Below are 21252 nucleotides of genomic sequence, written 5' to 3'. Positions count from 1 at the left end.
AAAATCCATGGAAACGTGTAGGTTGTCATATATGCATAGATCAGTAAAAAGAAGAGTAAAAAAAAATTGTGCATGAATCATCACTAGTAATGCTATTTAATCTGCTAACGATGGTAAGAGTAATATTCGATATGAGGGTCCATTGGACTCGCCTAAAGACACAGAGCAATAAATGCCTCCACTTGTATGGAAATATAGTAATATAGTCCATTTTGATTTAGTCCATTATGAAATATGAAAATCCACTCCTAGACCAAGACATACTTAATTCCTAAGATCCTCATCTACTCTGATGCCCTAGATAGGTTCATAGTAAGATGGTTTAGGAAGTTTGTATTACTTGTCTATATGAATAACATTGTAGTGGAATGGATACCTTCAACAGGTTATTAATGATTGCAATTGTTAAAATACCTAAATCTCAATTAATATACGTCCACAGTTATTTTGCATAGAATAACTAGTCCTGAAAAAAATATCATCCATATCCCCTTGGTAAGTATTTGTTACTATATAGAGATTTATATATCCCTTGTAATATTGTATGCATGAAAGGAAGATATATAGTATATGTTCACACAATTTTACTCTTTATGGACAATTACAAAATCAATTTAAAGAGGACCTTTCACCATCCCGTTCTGTGCCCCGGGTGAAGAGCTGTCAGTGCTGGTACCGTAGCTCTTCACTGTCAGAAGGGCATTTCTGACAGTCAGTCAGGAACATCCCTCCTCACAGCAGCACGTACGGTGAGAGTGGTGAGGAACGGCCCCCTTCCCTACTGATAGTACTCATCCATAGAAGAGTACTTGGGGGGGGGGGGGGGGGCATTACTCACCGCTCAACATCATCGCTGGGCGGTAAGCAACAACCACTCTCACAGCATAGCGCCATAGACACTGCTGTGAAGAAGGGCGTTCCTGACTGACTGACTGTCAGAAATGCCCTTCTGACAGTAAAGAGCTACGGTACCGGCACCGATAGCTCTTCACTGGGGGCACAGAATGGGAAAGCCGAATTTATTGCACTGTCGGATTTCTATCGGTACATTAAACTGCATGTGCCCCAGATGGTGAAAGGTCCTCTAACACCATTTATTACATCTTGGAGTGCTTCAATTCTTTACCTATTGCACTACGGGTTGGGACCCTATCACAGCAACCAGAAAAAGAATCACTATTGAGTGCCACATACAAATCTTATTATTGGCTTTCCAGTTGTAGCTGAGCACCGGATGACAATGTCACAATTGACCTTTTCATTTAACCAGGAACAAGTGTTCTTTTCAAGCAATTTTACAAACAGCACCAAGAGAGGTACATTACAGAGATTTGGAACTACACTGTGCGACCATGGCCAAGAATTCTTTGAGAATTTCTGTGTATGATGGCAGTCCCTACTGTGGAGAAGGTAGCTCGGTAGAAGCAGTGGTTAGGACCCAGTCAGTCACAGAAGGGGACAAAAATCTTGCAGCAAAAAACTATTTAAATTAAAAAAAAAACAACCAAACAAAAAAACAAACAAAACAAAAAGTAAAATAAACCTTTGTCAGGCACAGGAAAAGCAAAATAAAATACAGCTTTAGGGTGCATTCACGCTACGTATACGCTGACTGATTCTGAACGTTAAAACACGTTCAAAATCAGCGCGTATAAAGCAGATCCCATTCATTTCAATGGGAGCCGGCATACGAGCACTCCCCATTGAAATGAATGGGCTGCTTTTTTCTCTACGAGCACTCCCATTGAAGTGAATGGGAAGCGCTCGCGTGTACGGCTCGTGTATGGGCCCCTTCACACGGCGTAAGCGCTCGGCTCATTCCGAGCCGTACACGCGAGCACTTCCCATTCATTTAAATGCTAGCAGGATAAATGGGAGCGCTCGTAGAGAAAAAAAGCAACCCATTCATTTCAATGGGGAGCGCTCGTATGCCGGCTCCCATTGAAATGAATGGGATCTGTTTTATACGCGCTGATTATGAACGTGTTTTAACGTTCAGAATCAGTCAGCATATCCGTAGTGTGAATGCACCCTTAAAGGGATTCTACCATTGAAATGATTTTTTTTGGCGATCACACGTCGGAATAGCCTTTAGAAAGGCTATTCGTCTCTTACCTTTAGACGTGGTCTCCGCTGTGCCGTTCCTTATGAAAAATGGTTTTTACCGGTATGCAAATTAGTTCTCTCGTAGTGATGGGGGTGGGCCCCAGCGCTGAAAATGCGATGGGGGCGTCCCCACTGCTGCTCGAAAACACGCTCCAGCGACGCCTCTATCTTCGGCTGGATCCTCCCCTTCTTTCGTCGTCTTCCTTTGCGTCACCTCCGACGCCTGCGCAGTTGGCTCTGCCAGTGAGACACCAGAGCAGAGTGCGCATGCCGGCCGGCGGCCATTTTTGTAGTTCAATACAGGAGCATTTTCAGCGCTGGGGCCCGCCCCCATCGCTACGAGAGAACTAATTTGCATACCGGTAAAAAACGTTTTTGTAAGGAACGGCGCAGCGGAGACCACGTCTAAAGGTAAGAGACGAATAGCCTTTCTAAAGGCTATTCCAACGTGTGATCGCCAAAAAAAATCATTTCAATGGTAGAATCCCTTTAACTTCTGGCAAAACAAAAACCTGCTCGAAGTAGGAGTATCTGGAGGAACATGCTCCTCCAGTATAATGTTTACCCCCATGAAGGATGCTCAGATTGAGACGCCCTCCATAGCAATGGACACCGCTGCCTACAATATTACACAGAGAACCATTCCCTCTAATGAGTTTCCCATCACATGAAGGTTACATGTTACCGGATGCACAAAACACCAGTGAATACAGCAATTTACTCTATACGGCCGGCCAGCAGTCATTACTGCTCCATTATACAATTTCCCATTAAACTAGAGGTAAGACCCTTAGTCCAGTTAATCCCATATGGTAGCTAATATATAGTTTTACTTTATGGATAAGATATTATAAGGGATATATTCATCTCTAGATGTGAACAAATACCTACCTAGAGGATATGGATTATGTATTGTAACTATAGAGAAAAATAATATCCACTATTGTTATCCATAGAGACAAATAATACCCACTTTCTAAACTATTTTACTGTGAACCTTCCTAGGGTATCCAAGTAGATTAGGAATACAAATATACTCGAGTATAAGCCAACCCCAATATAAGCAGAGACCCCTAATTTTACCACAAAAAACTTGGAAACTTATTGACTCGAGTATAAGCCGGGGATCATAGTAATAGCAGTTAGCCCATCATGTCCCTCAAATTAACCCCCTGTGTGCCTCACATAAGAGTTACTGATATGTGGGACATATGGAGGTAATTAGGTATCTTCATAATTAAGGTCCTTCATTAGCACCCCCATGTGTCTCACATGTTAGTAATCCTTATATGGGGCACATGAGGGACATGATGGGGTTAACTTATTAACCCCTTCCCGACATGCGTCGTAATAGTACGGCGCATGTTGGGTCTGTAACTATGGGTCTGGGCGGCCACCATAGCCGCCGGGTGTCTACTGCTTTAAGCAGTAGACAACCGGCTCTAATGCCTCTGATCGGTCCCTGGACCAATCGGAGGCATTAACCCCTCCGGCGCCACGGTCAAAGGCGCCATTTTCCCGGCGGCACATTGGCGCCGCCATTTTGCCCGGGATCGCCGGCTCCTGGAGCATGCTCCAGGGCCGACGTCATGTTGCCATGACAGCCGGGAGCCTTTACAAGGCTCCCAGGCTTGTCTGCAAATTCTCTCTTTTGCAGGCTGGTCTATGCAGCCTTCAAAAGAAAGGATGATTTTTTGCAATGCATTAGCATTGTAATGCATTGCATTAGTGATCAGACCCCCTGGGGTTCAACACCCCTAGGGGGTCTAATAAATGCAAAAAAAAAATTTTTTTTAAAAAGTAAAAAAATATATAAAAAAATATAAAAAGTATTAAAAGTTCAAATCACCCCCCTTTCCCTAAAACACATATAAAAGTAGTTAAAAACTGTGAAACATACAGTATACATGTTAGGTATCCCCGCTTCCGCAATCGCCCACTCTACAAATCTATAAAAATATTTTTCCTGTTCGGTAAACGCCGTAGCGGGAAAAATAGTCAAAAGTGCCAAACCGCCGTTTTTTCACTGTTTTGATTCTGATAAAAATTTGAATAAAAAGTGATCAAAGCAATAACATTTTCCGAAAATGGTAGAACTAAAAAGTACACCCGGCCCTGCAAAAAAAGACGCCCTATGCATCCCCGTACACTTACGTATAAAAAAAAGTTACGGCTGTCGGAATATGGTGACTTTTAGAAAAAAAAATTTTTAACACAGTTTTGGATTTTTTTAAGGGGTCAAAATGTAAATAAAACCATATAAATTTGGTATCCCTGGAACTGTACTGAAACACAGGATACAGGGGACATGTCATTTTGGCTGCACAGTGAACGCCGTAAAACCAAAGCCCGTAAGAAAGTCGCAGAAATGCATTTTTTCTTCAAATCCACCCCATTCTGATTTTTTTTCCAGCTTCCCAGTACATTATACAGAATTAATGGTGGCATCATGAAGAAAAATTTGTCCCGCAAAGATTAAGACCTCATATGGGTCTGGGAGCGGAGAAATAAAAAAGTTATGGGGATTAAAAAGAGGGGAGTCAAATACGAAAAATGAAAATCAAAAAATGCCATCGGTGGGAAGGGGTTAATGTGAGGCCCATGGAGTTACTGAAACTAAATTAATAACCTCAAATGCCTGACATTAATAGACAGAGTAACTAAAGGAAGGTCCCTGTGTGTGTCACGTTACTGTAGCTTCCTCTCCTCCATACAACAGACATCTTCCATAAGACACAATGAATCCTGGCTACTCATCTGCAGGATAGATGCTAAATCCTAGTGTGCTAAAGGACCTCTGATGACGTCATGACCATGTGATCGGACTCTGGTGTGGGCACAGTCACGTGACCTCATGACAAGCCAATCACAGAGCAGTAGCACTAAAGGACCTCCCCCTTCCATTTTTCTGTGCTTCGTGGACCCTGAGTCGTGTATAAGCCGAGGAGAGTTTTTCAGCATGAATAAGTCAGCTTATACTCGAGTATATACGGTAAGTATGTCAGTCTAGGACTGGATTGTCATATTTTACTTAAATTGTATTAGATACCTATCCATAGTACACAACCTGGAACTCTACTATTTCATAATGGACTAAATCAAAATGGACTATATTACTATATTTCCATACAAGAGGAGGCATTTATTGCTCTGTGTCTTTAGGAGAGTCCAATGGATCGTCATATTGAATATTACTCTTCCCAATATTAGAAGATTAACCCCTTCCCGACATTCGCCGTAATAGTACGGCGCTGCAGGGAAGGGCTTCCCGCAAACCGCCGTACTATTACTGCGGATGCATGGTGCGCACACAGAAACTGTGTGCACAGCGGGTGTCAGCCGTAATACACGGCTGACAATGCCCTGTAACACCCGCGGTCGGAACCAGGTCCGATCGCGGGTGTTAACCCCTGATATGCCGGCGGTCAACATGACCGCCGGCACCTCCGGGGTTACAGTGTAGTATGGTGCCGATCGGCACCCCCCGCGCCGGTTTCGGGGGGTGCCGGTGTTCGTAGGGGGCAGCCCGAGGTCTGATCAGTGACCCCGGGTCTGCCCCATCACTTACCCCGTCCTCGCTCCTGGCTGATCCTGCCGTAAATGAAGCTGTCAGCCTGTGCGTCTACACAGGCTGACAGCTTCCTATACACTGCAATACACGTGTAACACGTGTATTGCAGTGTATATGTAGTGAAGCGGTGATCAGCCGATCACTGCTTCAATCCCCCATGGGGACAGAAAAAAAAAAAGTTAGAAAAAAGTAAAAATAAAAAAGTTTAAATAAGTTTAAAATAAATTATAAATAAATAAAGCCCCAAAAATCCCATTTTCCCCATATAAAATGTTTTATTATGTAAAATAAAGAAAAATAGAAAAAAAATTACATATTTGGTATCGCCGCGTCCGTAATAACCTGAACAATAAAATTAAAACATTTAACCCGAACGGCGTAAAAAAAAAAAAAACATAGAAAACTGCACAAAATAATAATTATTCACCACCTTTCCCTTACAAAATGCTCAATAAAAAGTAATCAAATGGTCAGATGAAAACCAAAATGGTACCAATAGAAAGAAGAGGTGTTCCCGCAAAAAATAAGCCCTCAACCAGCTCTGTCTAGCGAAAAATAAAAATGTTATGCCTTTCAGAAGATGGCAATGCAAAAATAATGATTTTTTTCCCTAAATTGAATTTTATTCTGCACAAATAGCAAAGCATTAAAAAAATAATATAAATGAGGTATCGCCGTAACTGTACCGACCCGCAGAATAAAGGTAACATGTTACTTATGCTGTACGCTGCACGGGAAAAAAAATAAATGCTAAAAAGCAATGCCAGAATTGATGTTTCCTTTTACATCCCACCCAGAAAGAGTTAATAAAATGTAGTCAATAAGTTACAGGCCCCAAAATGGCGGCATTGAAAAGCACATCTAATACCGCAAACACCAAGCCCTCATATGGCCACATTGCCAGAAAATAAAAATAAAAATCTAGCTTGTACAATGTGAAGACAAAAACACTAAAAGTCGCCAAATCATTAGGACATAAGTGGCTGCGACTAGAAGGAAATGTATAAGCTGTGCGAGCGTTTTCAGGGGACCCCCCATATTTAGAGCTTATGAGGGATAATACACCAGCGCTGATCCCCCAGAATGCCCCTCTTCCCCGTTCATGTCATAGGAGCTAGTGGGAAAATAAAATAGGATTTGGTGTGCCCAATTTACTCCGCACAGCTTACACATTCACTTCGGGGTTACTAATGCTCACTACATCACTTGACAAATTCTTTGAGGAGTGCGGTTTTCAAAATGGGGTCACTTTCTAGAGGTTTCCACTGTTTTGACACCTCAAGAGCTTTGTAAATGCGACATGGTTCCTGAAACTGATCACAGCCAGATCTGCCCTCTAAAAGCTCTTTGGCGCGCCTTCCCTTCTGCGTCTCACTGTGGGTCCATATATTAGTTTACACCCACAAGTGGGGTACTATGGTATTCGGGAGAACTTGCCTAACAAATTGTGGGATGCGTTTTCTCCTTTAACCCCTTGTGAATGTGCAAATTCTAGGGCTAAACGAAAATATTAGTAAAATAAATTCAAATTTGAAAATTTCACCTCCATTTTGTATTAATTCCTGTTAAGCACTTATAGGGTTAAACTACTAGGTATATGTTGTTTTGGCTTATTTAAGGGGTGCAGTTTTGAAAATGTGGTGATTTATGGGGGGCTTTAATACAAGGGTCTTTCAAAACGCCTTCATAACTGGATTAGGCCCTTTAAAAAATGGGTTTTGGAAATTTCTTGAAAATTTTGAATATTGTTGTTTCACTTGTAAATCTTATAATGTCCGTAAAAATTAAAAGGGCGCCTAAAGTTTGATGCCGACATAAAGCAGAGATCTGGAACATGAGATTTATGATATAATGTTGGCGGTCTGACTATCTGTATGTAATGTACATCATTTCAAACTTTATAAAATGCATATTTTTCCAAATTTCCACCAAATTTCAAATTTTTTCATAATTAAACACAAAACATATCAACCAAAATTTACCACTAACATGAAGTACAATGTGTTACGAAAAAACAATCTTAAAATCACTTTGGTAAGTTAAAGCGTTCCAAAGTTATTGCCATATAAAGTGACACGTCAGTTTTGAAAAATCGAGCTTGGTCAGGAAGTCAAAAAGTGCCATTGGCGGGAAGGGGTTAAGTAGCATGTCTAAAGATGATTCATGCATAAGTTTTTTCTGACTGTTCTGTTTCTCATCTATGCATATATGACAACCTACACGTTTCCATGGATTTTACATCTCTACTTTATATAAATAGGAGATTGGGATATTTATACGCAAGATCTATTGTGGCCTTAAACTCCCTTCCAGATATGTATTCTATTATACTTTTACTTTGAGTCTATTAATCTTGTATACATGATGTATGTTTCTTATACCATTCTTTCACAACACCGGTATATATGTAATCTTCCACGATGACTAATATTTGTAACCATGTACATGAGATAGTCTAATTTTGTATATCTCTTGAATTAACTCTAGATCTCTCGAGTCTGACGAAGGCTGTCAGGCCGAAAATATTCATACAATATTACTCTGTATGGAAAATTACTAAATCCATTAAATACGATTTATTGCATCTTGAAGCGTTTCAATTCTTTACTTATTGGACTATGGGTTGGAACCCTTATCACACTACCAAGTGCTGTACATGAATCTTATTAAATAGAGACCTAATACTTACCTAGAGAGGAGCCTCACCAGCATGTCCTTATATTCCAATGCTATAGTTTCTCAATATGTATTTAGTATACCCAGGGGACACCTAATACTTACCTAGAATGGAGTCTCGCCTGCTCTCAGCATACGTACATTCCTTTAAAGATGTCCATGTGGTATACCTCAGTGTCACCACACATGTGCTGAATGTCAATCTCAAATTTGCCTGACAGGTTCCTGCCACTTAAAGAGGACTTATAATTTGGATAGGCCACCAATGTTTCATAACTAGGAAAGGTGTGACCTTCCAAACCCAAACAGATCAGAAAAGTAAAACATCCACAGCACTCCCACTACCAGACACATTGGCTGATTGTACAGATAGCTGTGCCTGGAACATCACTTCAGCCCCATTCAAGTGTGCTCCATCACCCCTTAATTTTCACTGTCTCCACTGTCAAGCATGGAGGTGGAAACATTATGTTTTGGGTGCGTTTCTCTGCTATAAGGGCACAGGACTACTTCACCGCATCAATGGAAGAATGGACGGAGCCATGTACCATAAAATCTTGAGTGACAACCTCCTTCCCTGGGTCTTCCAGTAGGACAATGACCCAAAACATACAGCCAAGGCAACAAAGGAGTGGCTCGAAAAGAAGTACATTAAAGGGGCTCTATCATTAGATTTTCTGGTTTTTAGATAAACATATGCCTGAATAGCCTTTAAAAAGGCTATTCAGGTGCTGCCCCCCTGTTTTTCAGAATTACCATTAAAGTGAATATGCAAATCAGTCCTACCGTGCACGGTGGGCATTCCGTACACCCCCCCCCCCCTCACGTCACAGCTTGTTCACGCCCTCCTCCTTGCGATTGACCGCCTCCAGCCTGGCTCCATTTTCCTGTAGAGAACATCGGCGACTGTACTGTACTCGCGTAGTGCTCAGTGGAACTGAGCAGTTTTCTATACAAAAATGGCGCAGGAGCATGCGCAGTAGCGCTCCAGTGGGCGCTACAGCGCATGCGTGAGATTTCTATCTAAACCACCAGGTTGAAGGCGGTGAATCACAAGGAGGAGGACGTCAAAACATCAAAGAAGAGAGGGGGGCGTGAACAAGCTATGACGTGGAGGGTGCATGGAACGCCCACCGTGCACAGTAGGACTGATTTGCATACACATTTTAACGGCAATTCAGAAAAATGATGGTGTTGGTGGGTTTTCAAAAATGATTAGCAGCACCTGAATAGCCTTTTTAAAGGCTATTCAGGCATATGTTTATCTAAAAAACGGAAAATCTAATGATTGAGCCCCTTTAAGGATATGAGTAGTGGCCTAGCCAGTTTACAGACCTTAATCCCATAGAAAACTTATGAGGAGCTGTAGCTCAGAGTTTTCAAGCGACATCCTTAAAATCTTACTGATTTAGGGCCAGTTCACACGGAGTTAACGCGCTCGCATTCTGGCACGTATACACGTGTCAGAATGTGAGCACTCAAAACAGATCCCATTCATTTCAATGGGTCGTTACGGGCGTAAAACACGCATAATTTTGTGCGCATAATTTTGCAGCCTCAAAATTACGCGTGTTATACGTCCGTAACGACCCATTGAAATGAATGGGATCTGTTTTGGAGCGCTCACATTCTGACACGTGTATACGTGCCAGAATGCGAGCGTGTTAACTCCGTGTGAACTGGCCCTTAGAGATGATCTACACAGAGGAGCGGACCAAAATTCCTCCTGACGTGTGCAAACCTCATCATCAGCTACACAAAATGTCTGACTGCTGTGTGCGCCAACAAGGGTTTTGCCTCCAAGTATTAAGTCTTGTTTGCCAGAGGGATCAAACACTTATTTCTCTAGGCAAACAGATTTATAAAATTTATACAATGTGATTTTCTGGATTTTATTTTTGATATTCTATCTCTCACTGTTAAAATTAACTGACCCTTAAAATGATAGACTGTTCATGTCTTTGTCAGTGGGCAAACTTACAAAATCAGCAAGGGATCAAATAATTATTTCCTTCACTGTATATAAGCCCTTGCAGGGTTAAGCGCAGACCACACGTGGCCCAGAACTACCGGTAGTTAACAGAAAAAAGAAGAATATACCATGCTTTTGTGTTCGACAAAAAGCGAAAAGAAAACCAAAAAACAAACCAAAAAAAAACAAAACAAAACAACACAGAAAACAACCAATGAGGTTTCTATATGCTCTATTGATTTACCTGGATGCAGGACTGCTGTCACTTCCTTTATATGACCCAGAGGTGCTGCTGCTAAGAGAAGATGTCCCATATGGATCCCTCATTGACACAGGAGGAGAGGCTCGTCTGTGGAGGAAAAATGAGGCAAAAAGATGAATATAAAAACGTCAGAATAAGAGTTGGGGGTCCGATGGGGTGGCAAGATTACCTGCGTGAGCCAACTGAAGACCTTCTGCCTCCTGGCACAGACATAGGTGCACTACAGCAGGGGGGCACTAGAGGGCGACACAGGGCACCTGCTAAAAAGGTTTTAATTTAATTATACCAGAAATAACCTCCAGTTAAACCCATACATGTCATTAGAATATGATCTGGGGTTACCATTTCTCATTAGAAAGAATGCCATGAAGGCATTAGGAATCTTATAGGCAATGCATGCACTTCTTGGAAAAGAAGTCTCTAGTGCCACCTTTTGGAAATCTAGCCATCTTGTAAGTCATTGTTTGCCTCTTTTAAAGAAGGACACATTCATTGACAGCACTATTAATTTTCCAACAGAAAGACGCAGGAGTTACAGCTTTCTTTTTTGGGAAAGTTCATTATCATACCTTTTACACAGAGCTATATTGTATGGTCTATAGACTCCTTGCACCTTCATGGCATGCTCCTTAAAGAAAACAGCATCTCCTCAGCCCCTCCACAAAGGCCTCTCACCTAGCCAAACCAGACCTCTGCATTACACCCTGAAACAGCTATCGCAGGCAAGTGTTACACATTGAGTTACAGGAGTATTACCTTTCTGAGCAGGGTACTACAAGCAGTACTTTTTTCCTTTTTTCAATGGGGAGTTTATTTGCATAATTACATGATATATTAGGGCAATTAACCGCAAAATAACAGATTTTGACTTAGGCCATAATCGCCCAGCCTTAGGACATACACTCCTTAATATAGGCATAAGAAGCAGAGGAGAGAGATCATGTAAATGCTATGTGGCAGGCCGTGCTGTCAGCAAACACCTGGCACCAGACAAACACTGTCCCTCAGGCTTTGGGACCCCATCACCAGACCTCCAACCCTTCTTTAAGGGTGCAACACCTGCCCCTGGTTCAGAAGTCTTGATGCTAGACATCTATCCACCTGGGACCTGCCTTCATGACCAAAGTTATTACCTCCACCACGCAAGATCCAAAACTACCAACCCAGTCACAGCTGTTGTTCTATCCCTGTCATATTCTGTGTAACTGTATATAAGCTTTGCAACTATTCCGAACAGTCATTTTCACATAAGCTTTGCAGCAAAGAACAATCGGATAATTTTGCTATTATAGCAAAATATATCACTTTTGTCTAGCAGATACCAGATATGCATTTGTCAAAACACACAAATGAATCAGCACAAACATTATGAGCACTCACCTGCACCCACTGAACTGCCCAAACTGACACATACCCCACAGCAGGGGTAATAAGGTGTCAATGTGCCCTGAAGCAGATGGTAACTTGTTTCATATGCAAGCAATGGACACAAAATAAAACAAGCACCAAAGAACAACGTTCATTTTGTGACAAAGAATCACACACAATCCGGCAGGGAAGACCACAACCGCCCCATCCCCACACGAGAGACATAGAGGAGGAGGAGGAGGATGATGTCACACTCTGACATGGCATCCAGCCCATCACTCATCCATCCCACACGGTTTCCACAGTAACAGGCATGATGCTCGATTAGGATCCCAAGCTGTCAGACCCAGCTTTTTCCTATTCCTCCACCCACTACTAGCTGCAAGCAACAACATCCAGCACACAGGCTGCTGCGGCAGCTCCACTACCATCAGACGCTCAGCAATAACAAGTCATCTGCCTGATACACATGCACAGGTACCCATTAATGTTCTGTGGCCCATGCATTAGACTATACCTTGACTAGTAGCTTATAAACAACCCCCCTGGCCCTGTCCTCTACACATGTGACACTTCCTGATGCCAATACAGAACACGTACAAGGGCAGCCTCTGCAGATGCTATGGGCCAATATAGAGATAGCACCAACTCTGCTCTGCCACAACAGCCATTATACCATCAGCAATGTAATTCTAAGCAGTGCCCCCCCTCTACACTGACACCTTAACATCAGTACCAAATAAAAGGAGGAGGGAAGCAAATCTCAGAATATGTCACCTCTCCTACTACTGATGGGGAGGAAGACGATGCAAAAAACTTTTTGTCTCAGGATGCAACAACAGATGGAAAAGCCTCCAAAAGGCCCTTCCGCAATGGCTTATATGCCAAGGTGACTTTTGCAGGATCTGTAGAGATCAACAGAAGATACCATAAAAAGTTAAGCAATGACATTTGAAGATATCCCAGACTTATTGTTTTATGAAGCTAATAAATAAGAGGATCAGCTCTGGCTAACCCAAACTCGATGCCCCATAGTCTGGAGGGCTGTTCTAAATCTGAAGGACTAAGAGTAAAGGCCCTGCTGCTCAAGGATGGTGCAAAGATTGTGGGCTTGTGAGGACATTTGAGGTCTACAAAGATGAAGATTGATACTCAGAATAATTACATTCTCTTAAAAGTCTAAAACTATGACAAATGAAAGAGGAGAAGAGGGCTGTTGGTCTTACATACAACAGTGGACAGATGTAGGGTAAACAGGAACTACACCCAACTAGGGGTGGGGGGGTTAGTAATATGAACCATGGACAGGATGCTCCTTTCTCATCCATCCCAACAGTCTGCAGAACCAGGGCACCACAGTATCTATAATTAAATGTGCAGAAAGTCTGCTTCTCCCATCCAGCGATCACACCCTGCTACTACACAGCTCACACTTCTTCAGCAGAATTGCAGTGTTCTGGACCCAGGAGATCCACCCACACACTAAACCATGCATCTCGCTGATGGAGGCTTAAAAACAGAAGAGAGAACAGATGCCCCCAACCCTGCGCCGTCACAGCGGATCACAAGAGTGATAATGCTACAGCTCTGTGTGACCTTCACAATAATAGCAAATGCACGGAAGAGCCAGTGCAGACATCCGGAGGGAATAGTGGCAATGGCCGCAATAGATGTGGACGGAAAGAACAGAGATAACATCCTTCAAAAGTCATCTTCTTGACAAGACTAAAGGTCTTACTAATAAACAGTGCAGGTATGTGACTACAGGACCAAGCACATGCTCAGGGACAGCACTGCAAGATTACTGGCATGATTCAATGTGTGGGTTCTCCTTCTGATTTAATGGCATCACCAAAATAACAACGTCCCCCATGCAAGCACCAGTGTGTCTATATAGACTATTTTTGGCATCAATTAACCAATTGGTGAAAGCTGGGATTATTAGAAAGAAATCACTGACTCAAACGTTAAACTCCAATCAATAAAGAATAAATAGATGTTTTTAATATCAAAATGTATATCAAATGTATATCAGTAGATACATTCACCATGGACGACTAATAGCTGAAGGCAACCTGAACGCCAACTCCTCTACTTATGCAATATTTACCATATACAGCTGCCCGTACCACTGACACCATAATGGGATAAATCACTACAAAATGTGTCCATTGTCAGGGAGACACAGACATGTCCATCTTCGAAACAGTTCAGCATACACTTGCCTTAAGACTGGTATAGGTTGTGCTCTCACATACGTCTATGATAGGCCAATACAGTAATAAACTATGCAAGTAAATAAACAAGCAGAATGCATGGGGAAGGGAGTTCCCTTTAGCTGGATTTATGCCAGTAGGCAACACGTCATTAAAAGGAAAAGTAAATCTCTTATTACAAGCAATCTGGTCCACAGGCCACGAGTCCAAAAACCTTTCCAGTCCAAGCACTGTTAAGTTTAGGGGTGTACAGTGTTTGGACATAGTTAACACTGCAAATTCTCCCCATCCCCTAAACCCCCACAGTATAACCCCTGTGCATCCCCTAAGCCCCCACAGTATAACCTCTGTGCGTCCCCTAGGCCCCCACAGTGTAACCCCTGTGCGTGCCCTAAGCCCCCACAGTGTAACCGCTGTGCGTCCCCTAAGCCCCCACAGTGTAACCGCTGTGCGTCCCCTAAGCCCCCACAGTGTAACCGCTGTGCGTCCCCTAAGCCCCCACAGTGTAACCGCTGTGCGTCCCCTAAGCCCCCACAGTGTAACCGCTGTGCGTCCCTTAAACCCCCAGAGTATAACCGCTGTGCGTCCCTTAAACCCCCAGAGTATAACCGCTGTGCGTCCCTTAAACCCCCAGAGTATAACCGCTGTGCGTCCCCTAAGCCCCCAGAGTATAACTGCTGTGCGTCCCCCTAAGCCCCCAGAGTATAACCGCTGTGCGTCCCCTAAGCCCCTATAATATAACCGCTGTGCGTCCCCTTAGCCCCCAGAGTATAACCGCTGTGCGTCTTCTAAGCCCCCAGAGTATAACCGCTGTGCGTCCCCTAAGCCCCCAGAGTATAACCGCTGTGCGTCCCCTAAGCCCCCAGAGTATAACCGCTGTGCGTCCCCTAAGCCCCCAGAGTATAACCGCTGTGCGTCCCCTAAGCCCCCAGAGTATAACCGCTGTGCGTCCCCTAAGCCCCCAGAGTATAACCGCTGTGCGTCCCCTAAGCCCCCAGAGTATAACCGCTGTGCGTCCCCTAAGCCCCCAGAGTATAACCGCTGTGCGTCCCCTAAGCCCCCAGAGTATAACCGCTGTGCGTCCCCTAAGCCCCCAGAGTATAACCGCTGTGCGTCCCCTAAGCCCCCAGAGTATAACCGCTGTGCGTCCCCTAAGCCCCCAGAGTATAACCGCTGTGCGTCCCCTAAGCCCCCAGAGTATAACCGCTGTGCGTCCCCTAAGCCCCCAGAGTATAACCGCTGTGCGTCCCCTAAGCCCCCAGAGTATAACCGCTGTGCGTCCCCTAAGCCCCTATAATATAACCGCTGTGCGTCCCCTAAGCCCCCAGAGTATAACCGCTGTGCGTCCCCTAAGCCCCCATAGTATAACCGCTGTGCGTCCCCTAAGCCCCCATAGTATAACCGCTGTGCGTCCCCTAAGCCCCCATAGTATAACCGCTGTGCATTCCCTAAGCCCCCATAGTATAACCGCTGTGCATTCCCTAAGCCCCCATAGCATAACCGCTGTGCGTCCCCTAAGCCCCTATAATATAACCGCTGTGCGTCCCCTAAGCCCCCAGAGTATAACCGCTGTGCGTCCCCTAAATCTCAAGACTGCACGGTCTAAACCCCCAAGGTGCAAACACAGCAATTTTCCAGTGCAAAACACAGCACCCTCTAATTTTCCACAATGAAAGCCCCTGCACCCCGAACTCACTTTAACACTAAAATAGCCCCCTAAAATGCTCCTGGAAGTGTGTAAACTCTGCTCCCCAAACCTCCCCCCGGTCACATAGCCCTGTAGTGCAGCAGTCTGTATTCCCTCCTAGTAGAACACTTGGCGCCCCCTCCTCCGCTGCTACACTCCCACGCAGGCTGTGCCATCACTCTGCACCCCCATATCCATGCACCACCATATCCCCCGGCTCCTCCACTCCCAGTGCTCAGCCCTGGCCCGGGCGCTGTCACCTGCGGGGCTCTGCATGATGCTGCTGCAGCTCCGGCCGGCGGAGGAGGAGTGCGTGAGGAGAGGTGTGGGCAGCGGGAAACCGGGGAGAGGGGCGGAGACGCTGCGTCATCCCACTCTCACTTAAAGACGTAGAATCTATCCAGGACGACACCGAGAGAGACGGGGCAGCTGTAGCTGCTGGGACTTGTAGTGCCTGAGCCTCGGCCACATCTGCACTAATGCATGTAAATAGGACATAAAGGCACTAGCACGGTGGGGTGGCATGGCTGGCTGATGTTACTGGACGGCATCGTGTTGTATGGAAGCCATGTATTAGGAAACATTTTTGGTGGATCTTTCCATTTTGTTTTGTGCGGAAATGGTTGTATTTTATAATGTTACCATTCTGAGCACATACAACTTTTTAGTGTTTTTGTGGGGTAGGTGGAAACCAGCAGCAAGTTAGCCTTGCCGTTATTTACGTTCCTGACGCTAGGTTCACTCGTGCGTTCGGGTTTCCGTTCGTTGGTTCTGGTAATCTAGTCCTCTAAAGCCTATAATGGGGTCCAACGGTTTGCGCCTGAATAAAAAATTCGGAAAGAAAAGTCCTGCGCAAGAGGATTCAGGAACAGAAACCCCAAACGTAGACTTGGCGCAGATGTGACCCGAGCCTGATCGGTTGAAAGATGACAGAATGTGTCAGTGCAGCGACCGCTAGCGGAAAAAAAAACTAGTGGAACCAATAGAAATCAATGGGTGGCTTTTTTTTCAGCGTGGAAAATTCCACACCAAATTCCTCACCGTTTTCCTCCGTGTGAATGGACCCTTAAGCTAAGGTCCCACATAATGGAAAAATCACTGTGTTTTATAGTACCAGAGATTTAGGTTAGTGTCTCATCCACATACTGCAAACTTTTTTGGAATTTGGGTGATATGATAGAAAGATTGGTTGTTTACATCTCACAAGATTCACATCAGGTCAGATATGTGTGTCCTAGGCCTCCTTGCTTCTACTCCGGATATTAGTTCAGAAACCTTCAGATTCTCTCATACTGGAAGGAGTCACCAGAAGTTTTCTCCGGTGACGAATCTTTGATGGTGGCTGGAACCGGACCGCCTAGTTATTTAGCCCTGTATCATTTTTCTCCTTTACTTCATCACTACAAAGTGGTAGTTTAATTGGAAAATCTGGCATCTGTGCTTTACCAGATGAAGCAGGGAGGGACCAGGAGTCTTCCCTGAACACAAGGAGTGCAGAAAGATTATATGCTGAGTAGAGGTAAATGCAGCAGAGCTCTCAGCCTTCCTCATAACATGTCACCTGAATTCTCAGGCACACTGGAGTACAGCTTGCCAGAGGAAGATGTGATAGTAATGGCCCGGCATGCCAAGATCCAGAGGCGCTCTCTTTCATCTAGAGCAGGGGTGGGCAATTAATTTTCCCATGGGGCCACATGAGAAATTGTAACTAGAGATGAGCAAACACTGTTCGGAACAGCCGTTCCGAACAGCACGCTCCCATAGAAATGAATGGACGTAGCCGGCACGCGGGGGGTTAAGCAACTGGCCGACGGCAAGGTGTACGTGCCAGCTGCTTCCATTCATTTCTATGGGAACGGCTGATCCAAACAGTGTTCGCTCATCTCTAATTGTAACGGTTCTAGAGGGCTATACACGTCGCGGCAAATTTAGCTCCACCCACTTCTCCGCTGACTCCGCCCATTCTCAATAATTTTTCCCATGTGCCCCACAAAGTAAAATCCTCCTACAGTCACCCTAACATTATACACCCCCACATTATAATGTTTCCCTCCAAATGTCTCACAGTATTAAGTCCCTCTCCTGGTGCCCCAGTATAAACTAGCAGAAACTAGAGGGGATATTAAACTGGGGTAGCTGGAGGGGGATATTAAACTGGGGCAGCTACACCCCATGGTTTAATATCTTCCTCCAGCTGCCCCAGTTTAATGTCACCCTCCATCTGCCCCCTAGTTTAATGTCCCCTCTCCATGTGCATTCAGTTTAACTGCCCCCCTACATCTGCCCCTAGTTGCCCCCTCTTGCTCACACATGCTGTCTCTTCTCTCTTTATCATCCAGCAGCCCCCATAGCCGGCAGCTTGCAGAAAGCACACAGTCCCGTGTGCCTCCACCCACTAACGAGTCTTAGCCTATCCTGGTGATAGGCTGTGATGACATTATCATAGGTCCTTAAAAAAAACTTCCACTAGTTATGCGGGCCGGATAGAAGCAGTCATTGTGCCGGATGTGGCCCGCGGGTCGTACATTGCCCAGGTCTGATCTAGAGTCACCTAGAGATGATAGAAATCACTCCCTTCTAGCCTGAAAGAGATTGGTTTCCTCTCACCTTAGAAGTTTCGGAAACTTGTAATTGTAGAGGACCTTCTTCAGCAGAGAGGTTTGTGTCATCCAGACAGTGTGGAAGTTGAATGGCAAAATATAACCAGGAAAGATCTCCTGGAAGAGTTAGTGGATACCCTTGTCTGTGACTGTAGAGCGACTGTATCTAAAGTTGGAAGAAATTCTTTAGCCAAGTTCCCACATGTAAGTGCCATGATTTTGCCACGGCAAAAACATTGCAGTAAAAAACTTGGAATTTTACAGTCCCTACAAGGTGGATGGGACTGTGGCTAAACCCATCCACACATTCCAGAAAATAATCCGCAATTGGAAATACTGCGATTTGAAAAACGTTTTGCAAATCGCAGCACGTCAATTATAACCACGGAAGAGCTTGTGGTTTCCCTATAGGTATAATGGAAGCAGAAAGTCTACAGAGGAAAATCCTATATACTTTAGGGAAAAATTGCTACGGCAAAAAATACAATGAATTCCGTCAAGGTTTTTTCCTGCAGTGCTTATTGGCTGCGGCCTGCTACACGGGGCCTTAGCCTTAGTTGGTGTTCACAAAACAACAAATTACAATCAAACTTAAGTGCTGTTCATCCCCTCTACACACTGGCTTTGATTAAAGAAGACCTTTCATGTCCTCGGGTACATGCGGTTTGATATACCGCTAGAAAGCCGACAGTGCACTGAATTCAGCGCACTGTCGGCTTTCCCGTTATGTACCCCGGGGCAAGAGAAATTGTTGCAGTTACTGATATCTCTTCACTGTCAGAAGGGCGTTTCTGACAGTCTAGCCGGGCTATGAGGAACGCCCCTCTTGATAGTACTGTCTATAGTTCTGTACTGTCAGAGGTGGCGTTCCTTACTAGAGATGAGCGAACAGTGTTCTATCGAACACATGTTCGATCGGATATCAGGGTGTTCGCCATGTTCGAATCGAATCGAACACCACGTGGTAAAGTGCGCCAAAATTCGATTCCCCTCCCACCTTCCCTGGCGCCTTTTTTGCACCAATAACAGCGCAGGGGAGGTGGGACAGGAACTACGACACTGGGGGCATTGAAAAAAATTGGAAAAAGTCATTGGCTGCCGAAATCAGGTGACCTCCATTTTAGACGAATAGTGGATTTCAAATCCGGGTCATATGAGAATGTGAACTTTGTGACTATGAGACAGGGATAGCTGTACAGGCAGGGATAGCTAGGGATAACCTTTATTTAGGGGGGAATGTTATTAAAAATAACTTTTTGGGGCTCTATCGGGTGTGTAATTGTGATTTTTGTGAGATAAACTTTTTCCCATAGGGATGCATTGGCCAGCGCTGATTGGCCGAATTCCGTACTCTGGCCAATCAGTGCTGGCCAATGCATTCTATTAGCTTGATGAAGCAGAGTGTGCACAAGGGTTCAAGCGCACCCTCGGCTCTGATGTAGCAGAGCCGAGGCTGCACAAGGGTTCAAGCGCACCCTCGGCTCTGATGTAGGAGAGCCGAGGGTGCACTTGAACCCTTGTGCACCCTCAGCTCTGCTACATCAGAGCCGAGGGTGCGCTTGAACCCTTGTGCACACTCTGCTTCATCAAGCTAATAGAATGCATTGGCCAGCGCTGATTGGCCAATGTATTCTATTAGCCTGATGAAGTAGAGCTGAATGTGTGTGCTAAGCACACACATTCAGCTCTACTTCATCGGGCTAATAGAATGCATTGGCCAGCGCTGATTGGCCAGAGTACGGAACTCGACCAATCAGCGCTGGCTCTGCTGGAGGAGGCGGAGTCTAAGATCGCTCCACACCAGTCTCCATTCAGGTCCGACCTTAGACTCCGCCTCCTCCGGCAGAGCCAGCGCTGATTGGCCGAAGGCTGGCCAATGCATTCCTATGCGAATGCAGAGACTTAGCAGTGCTGAGTCAGTTTTGCTCAACTACACATCTGATGCACACTCGGCACTGCTACATCAGATGTAGCAATCTGATGTAGCAGAGCCGAGGGTGCACTAGAACCCCTGTGCAAACTCAGTTCACGCTAATAGAATGCATTGGCCAGCGCTGATTGGCCAATGCATTCTATTAGCCCGATGAAGTAGAGCTGAATGTGTGTGCTAAGCACACACATTCAGCACTGCTTCATCACGCCAATACAATGCATTAGCCAGTGCTGATTGGCCAGAGTACGGAATTCGGCCAATCAGCGCTGGCTCTGCTGGAGGAGGCGGAGTCTAAGGTCGGACCTGAATGGAGACTGGTGTGGAGCGATCTTAGACTCCGCCTCCTCCAGCAGAGCCAGCGCTGATTGGTCGAGTTCCGTACTCTGGCCAATCAGCGCTGGCCAATGCATTCTATTAGCCCGATGAAGTAGAGCTGAATGTGTGTGCTTAGCACACACATTCAGCTCTACTTCATCAGGCTAATAGAATACATTGGCCAATCAGCGCTGGCCAATGCATTCTATTAGCTTGATGAAGCAGAGTGTGCACAAGGGTTCAAGCGCACCCTCGGCTCTGATGTAGCAGAGCCGAGGCTGCACAAGGGTTCAAGTACACCCTCGGCTCTCCTACATCAGAGCCGAGGGTGCGCTTGAACCCTTGTGCAGCCTCGGCTCTGCTACATCAGAGCCGAGGGTGCGCTTGAACCCTTGTGCACACTCTGCTTCATCAAGCTAATAGAATGCATTGGCCAGCACTGATTGGCCAGAGTACGGAATTCGGCCAATCAGCGCTGGCCAATGCATTCTATTAGCCCGATGAAGTAGAGCTGAATGTGTGTGCTAAGCACACACATTCAGCACT

At 45.0% G+C, this 21252-nt stretch overlaps 1 protein-coding gene across 2 annotated transcripts in view; it reads right to left on the bottom strand.

The window, feature by feature from the left end:
* The window catches only part of SNPH (syntaphilin), a 47890-nt gene extending 31725 nt beyond the window's left edge, over nt 1–16165 (bottom strand). The window contains exons 1-3 of one of the 2 annotated variants that reach the window (XM_075276938.1): nt 16119–16165; nt 10757–10844; nt 10570–10674 (exon numbers count right to left, since the gene is read on the bottom strand). In XM_075276938.1, coding sequence (XP_075133039.1) covers nt 10570–10674; nt 10757–10844; nt 16119–16134 — 209 coding nt within the window. In that variant the 5' untranslated portion in view covers nt 16135–16165. Of the gene's footprint in view, nt 1–10569; nt 10675–10756; nt 10848–16118 lie in introns of both variants that reach the window. The other variant, XM_075276937.1, reaches the window with a different exon arrangement.
* Between the last annotated feature and the right edge of the window lie 5087 nt (nt 16166–21252).

Source organism: Leptodactylus fuscus, chromosome 6, assembly GCF_031893055.1.
Source record: "Leptodactylus fuscus isolate aLepFus1 chromosome 6, aLepFus1.hap2, whole genome shotgun sequence".
NCBI classification, from domain to species: domain Eukaryota; kingdom Metazoa; phylum Chordata; class Amphibia; order Anura; family Leptodactylidae; genus Leptodactylus; species Leptodactylus fuscus.
This window is presented reverse-complemented; position numbering and strand designations above follow the sequence as displayed.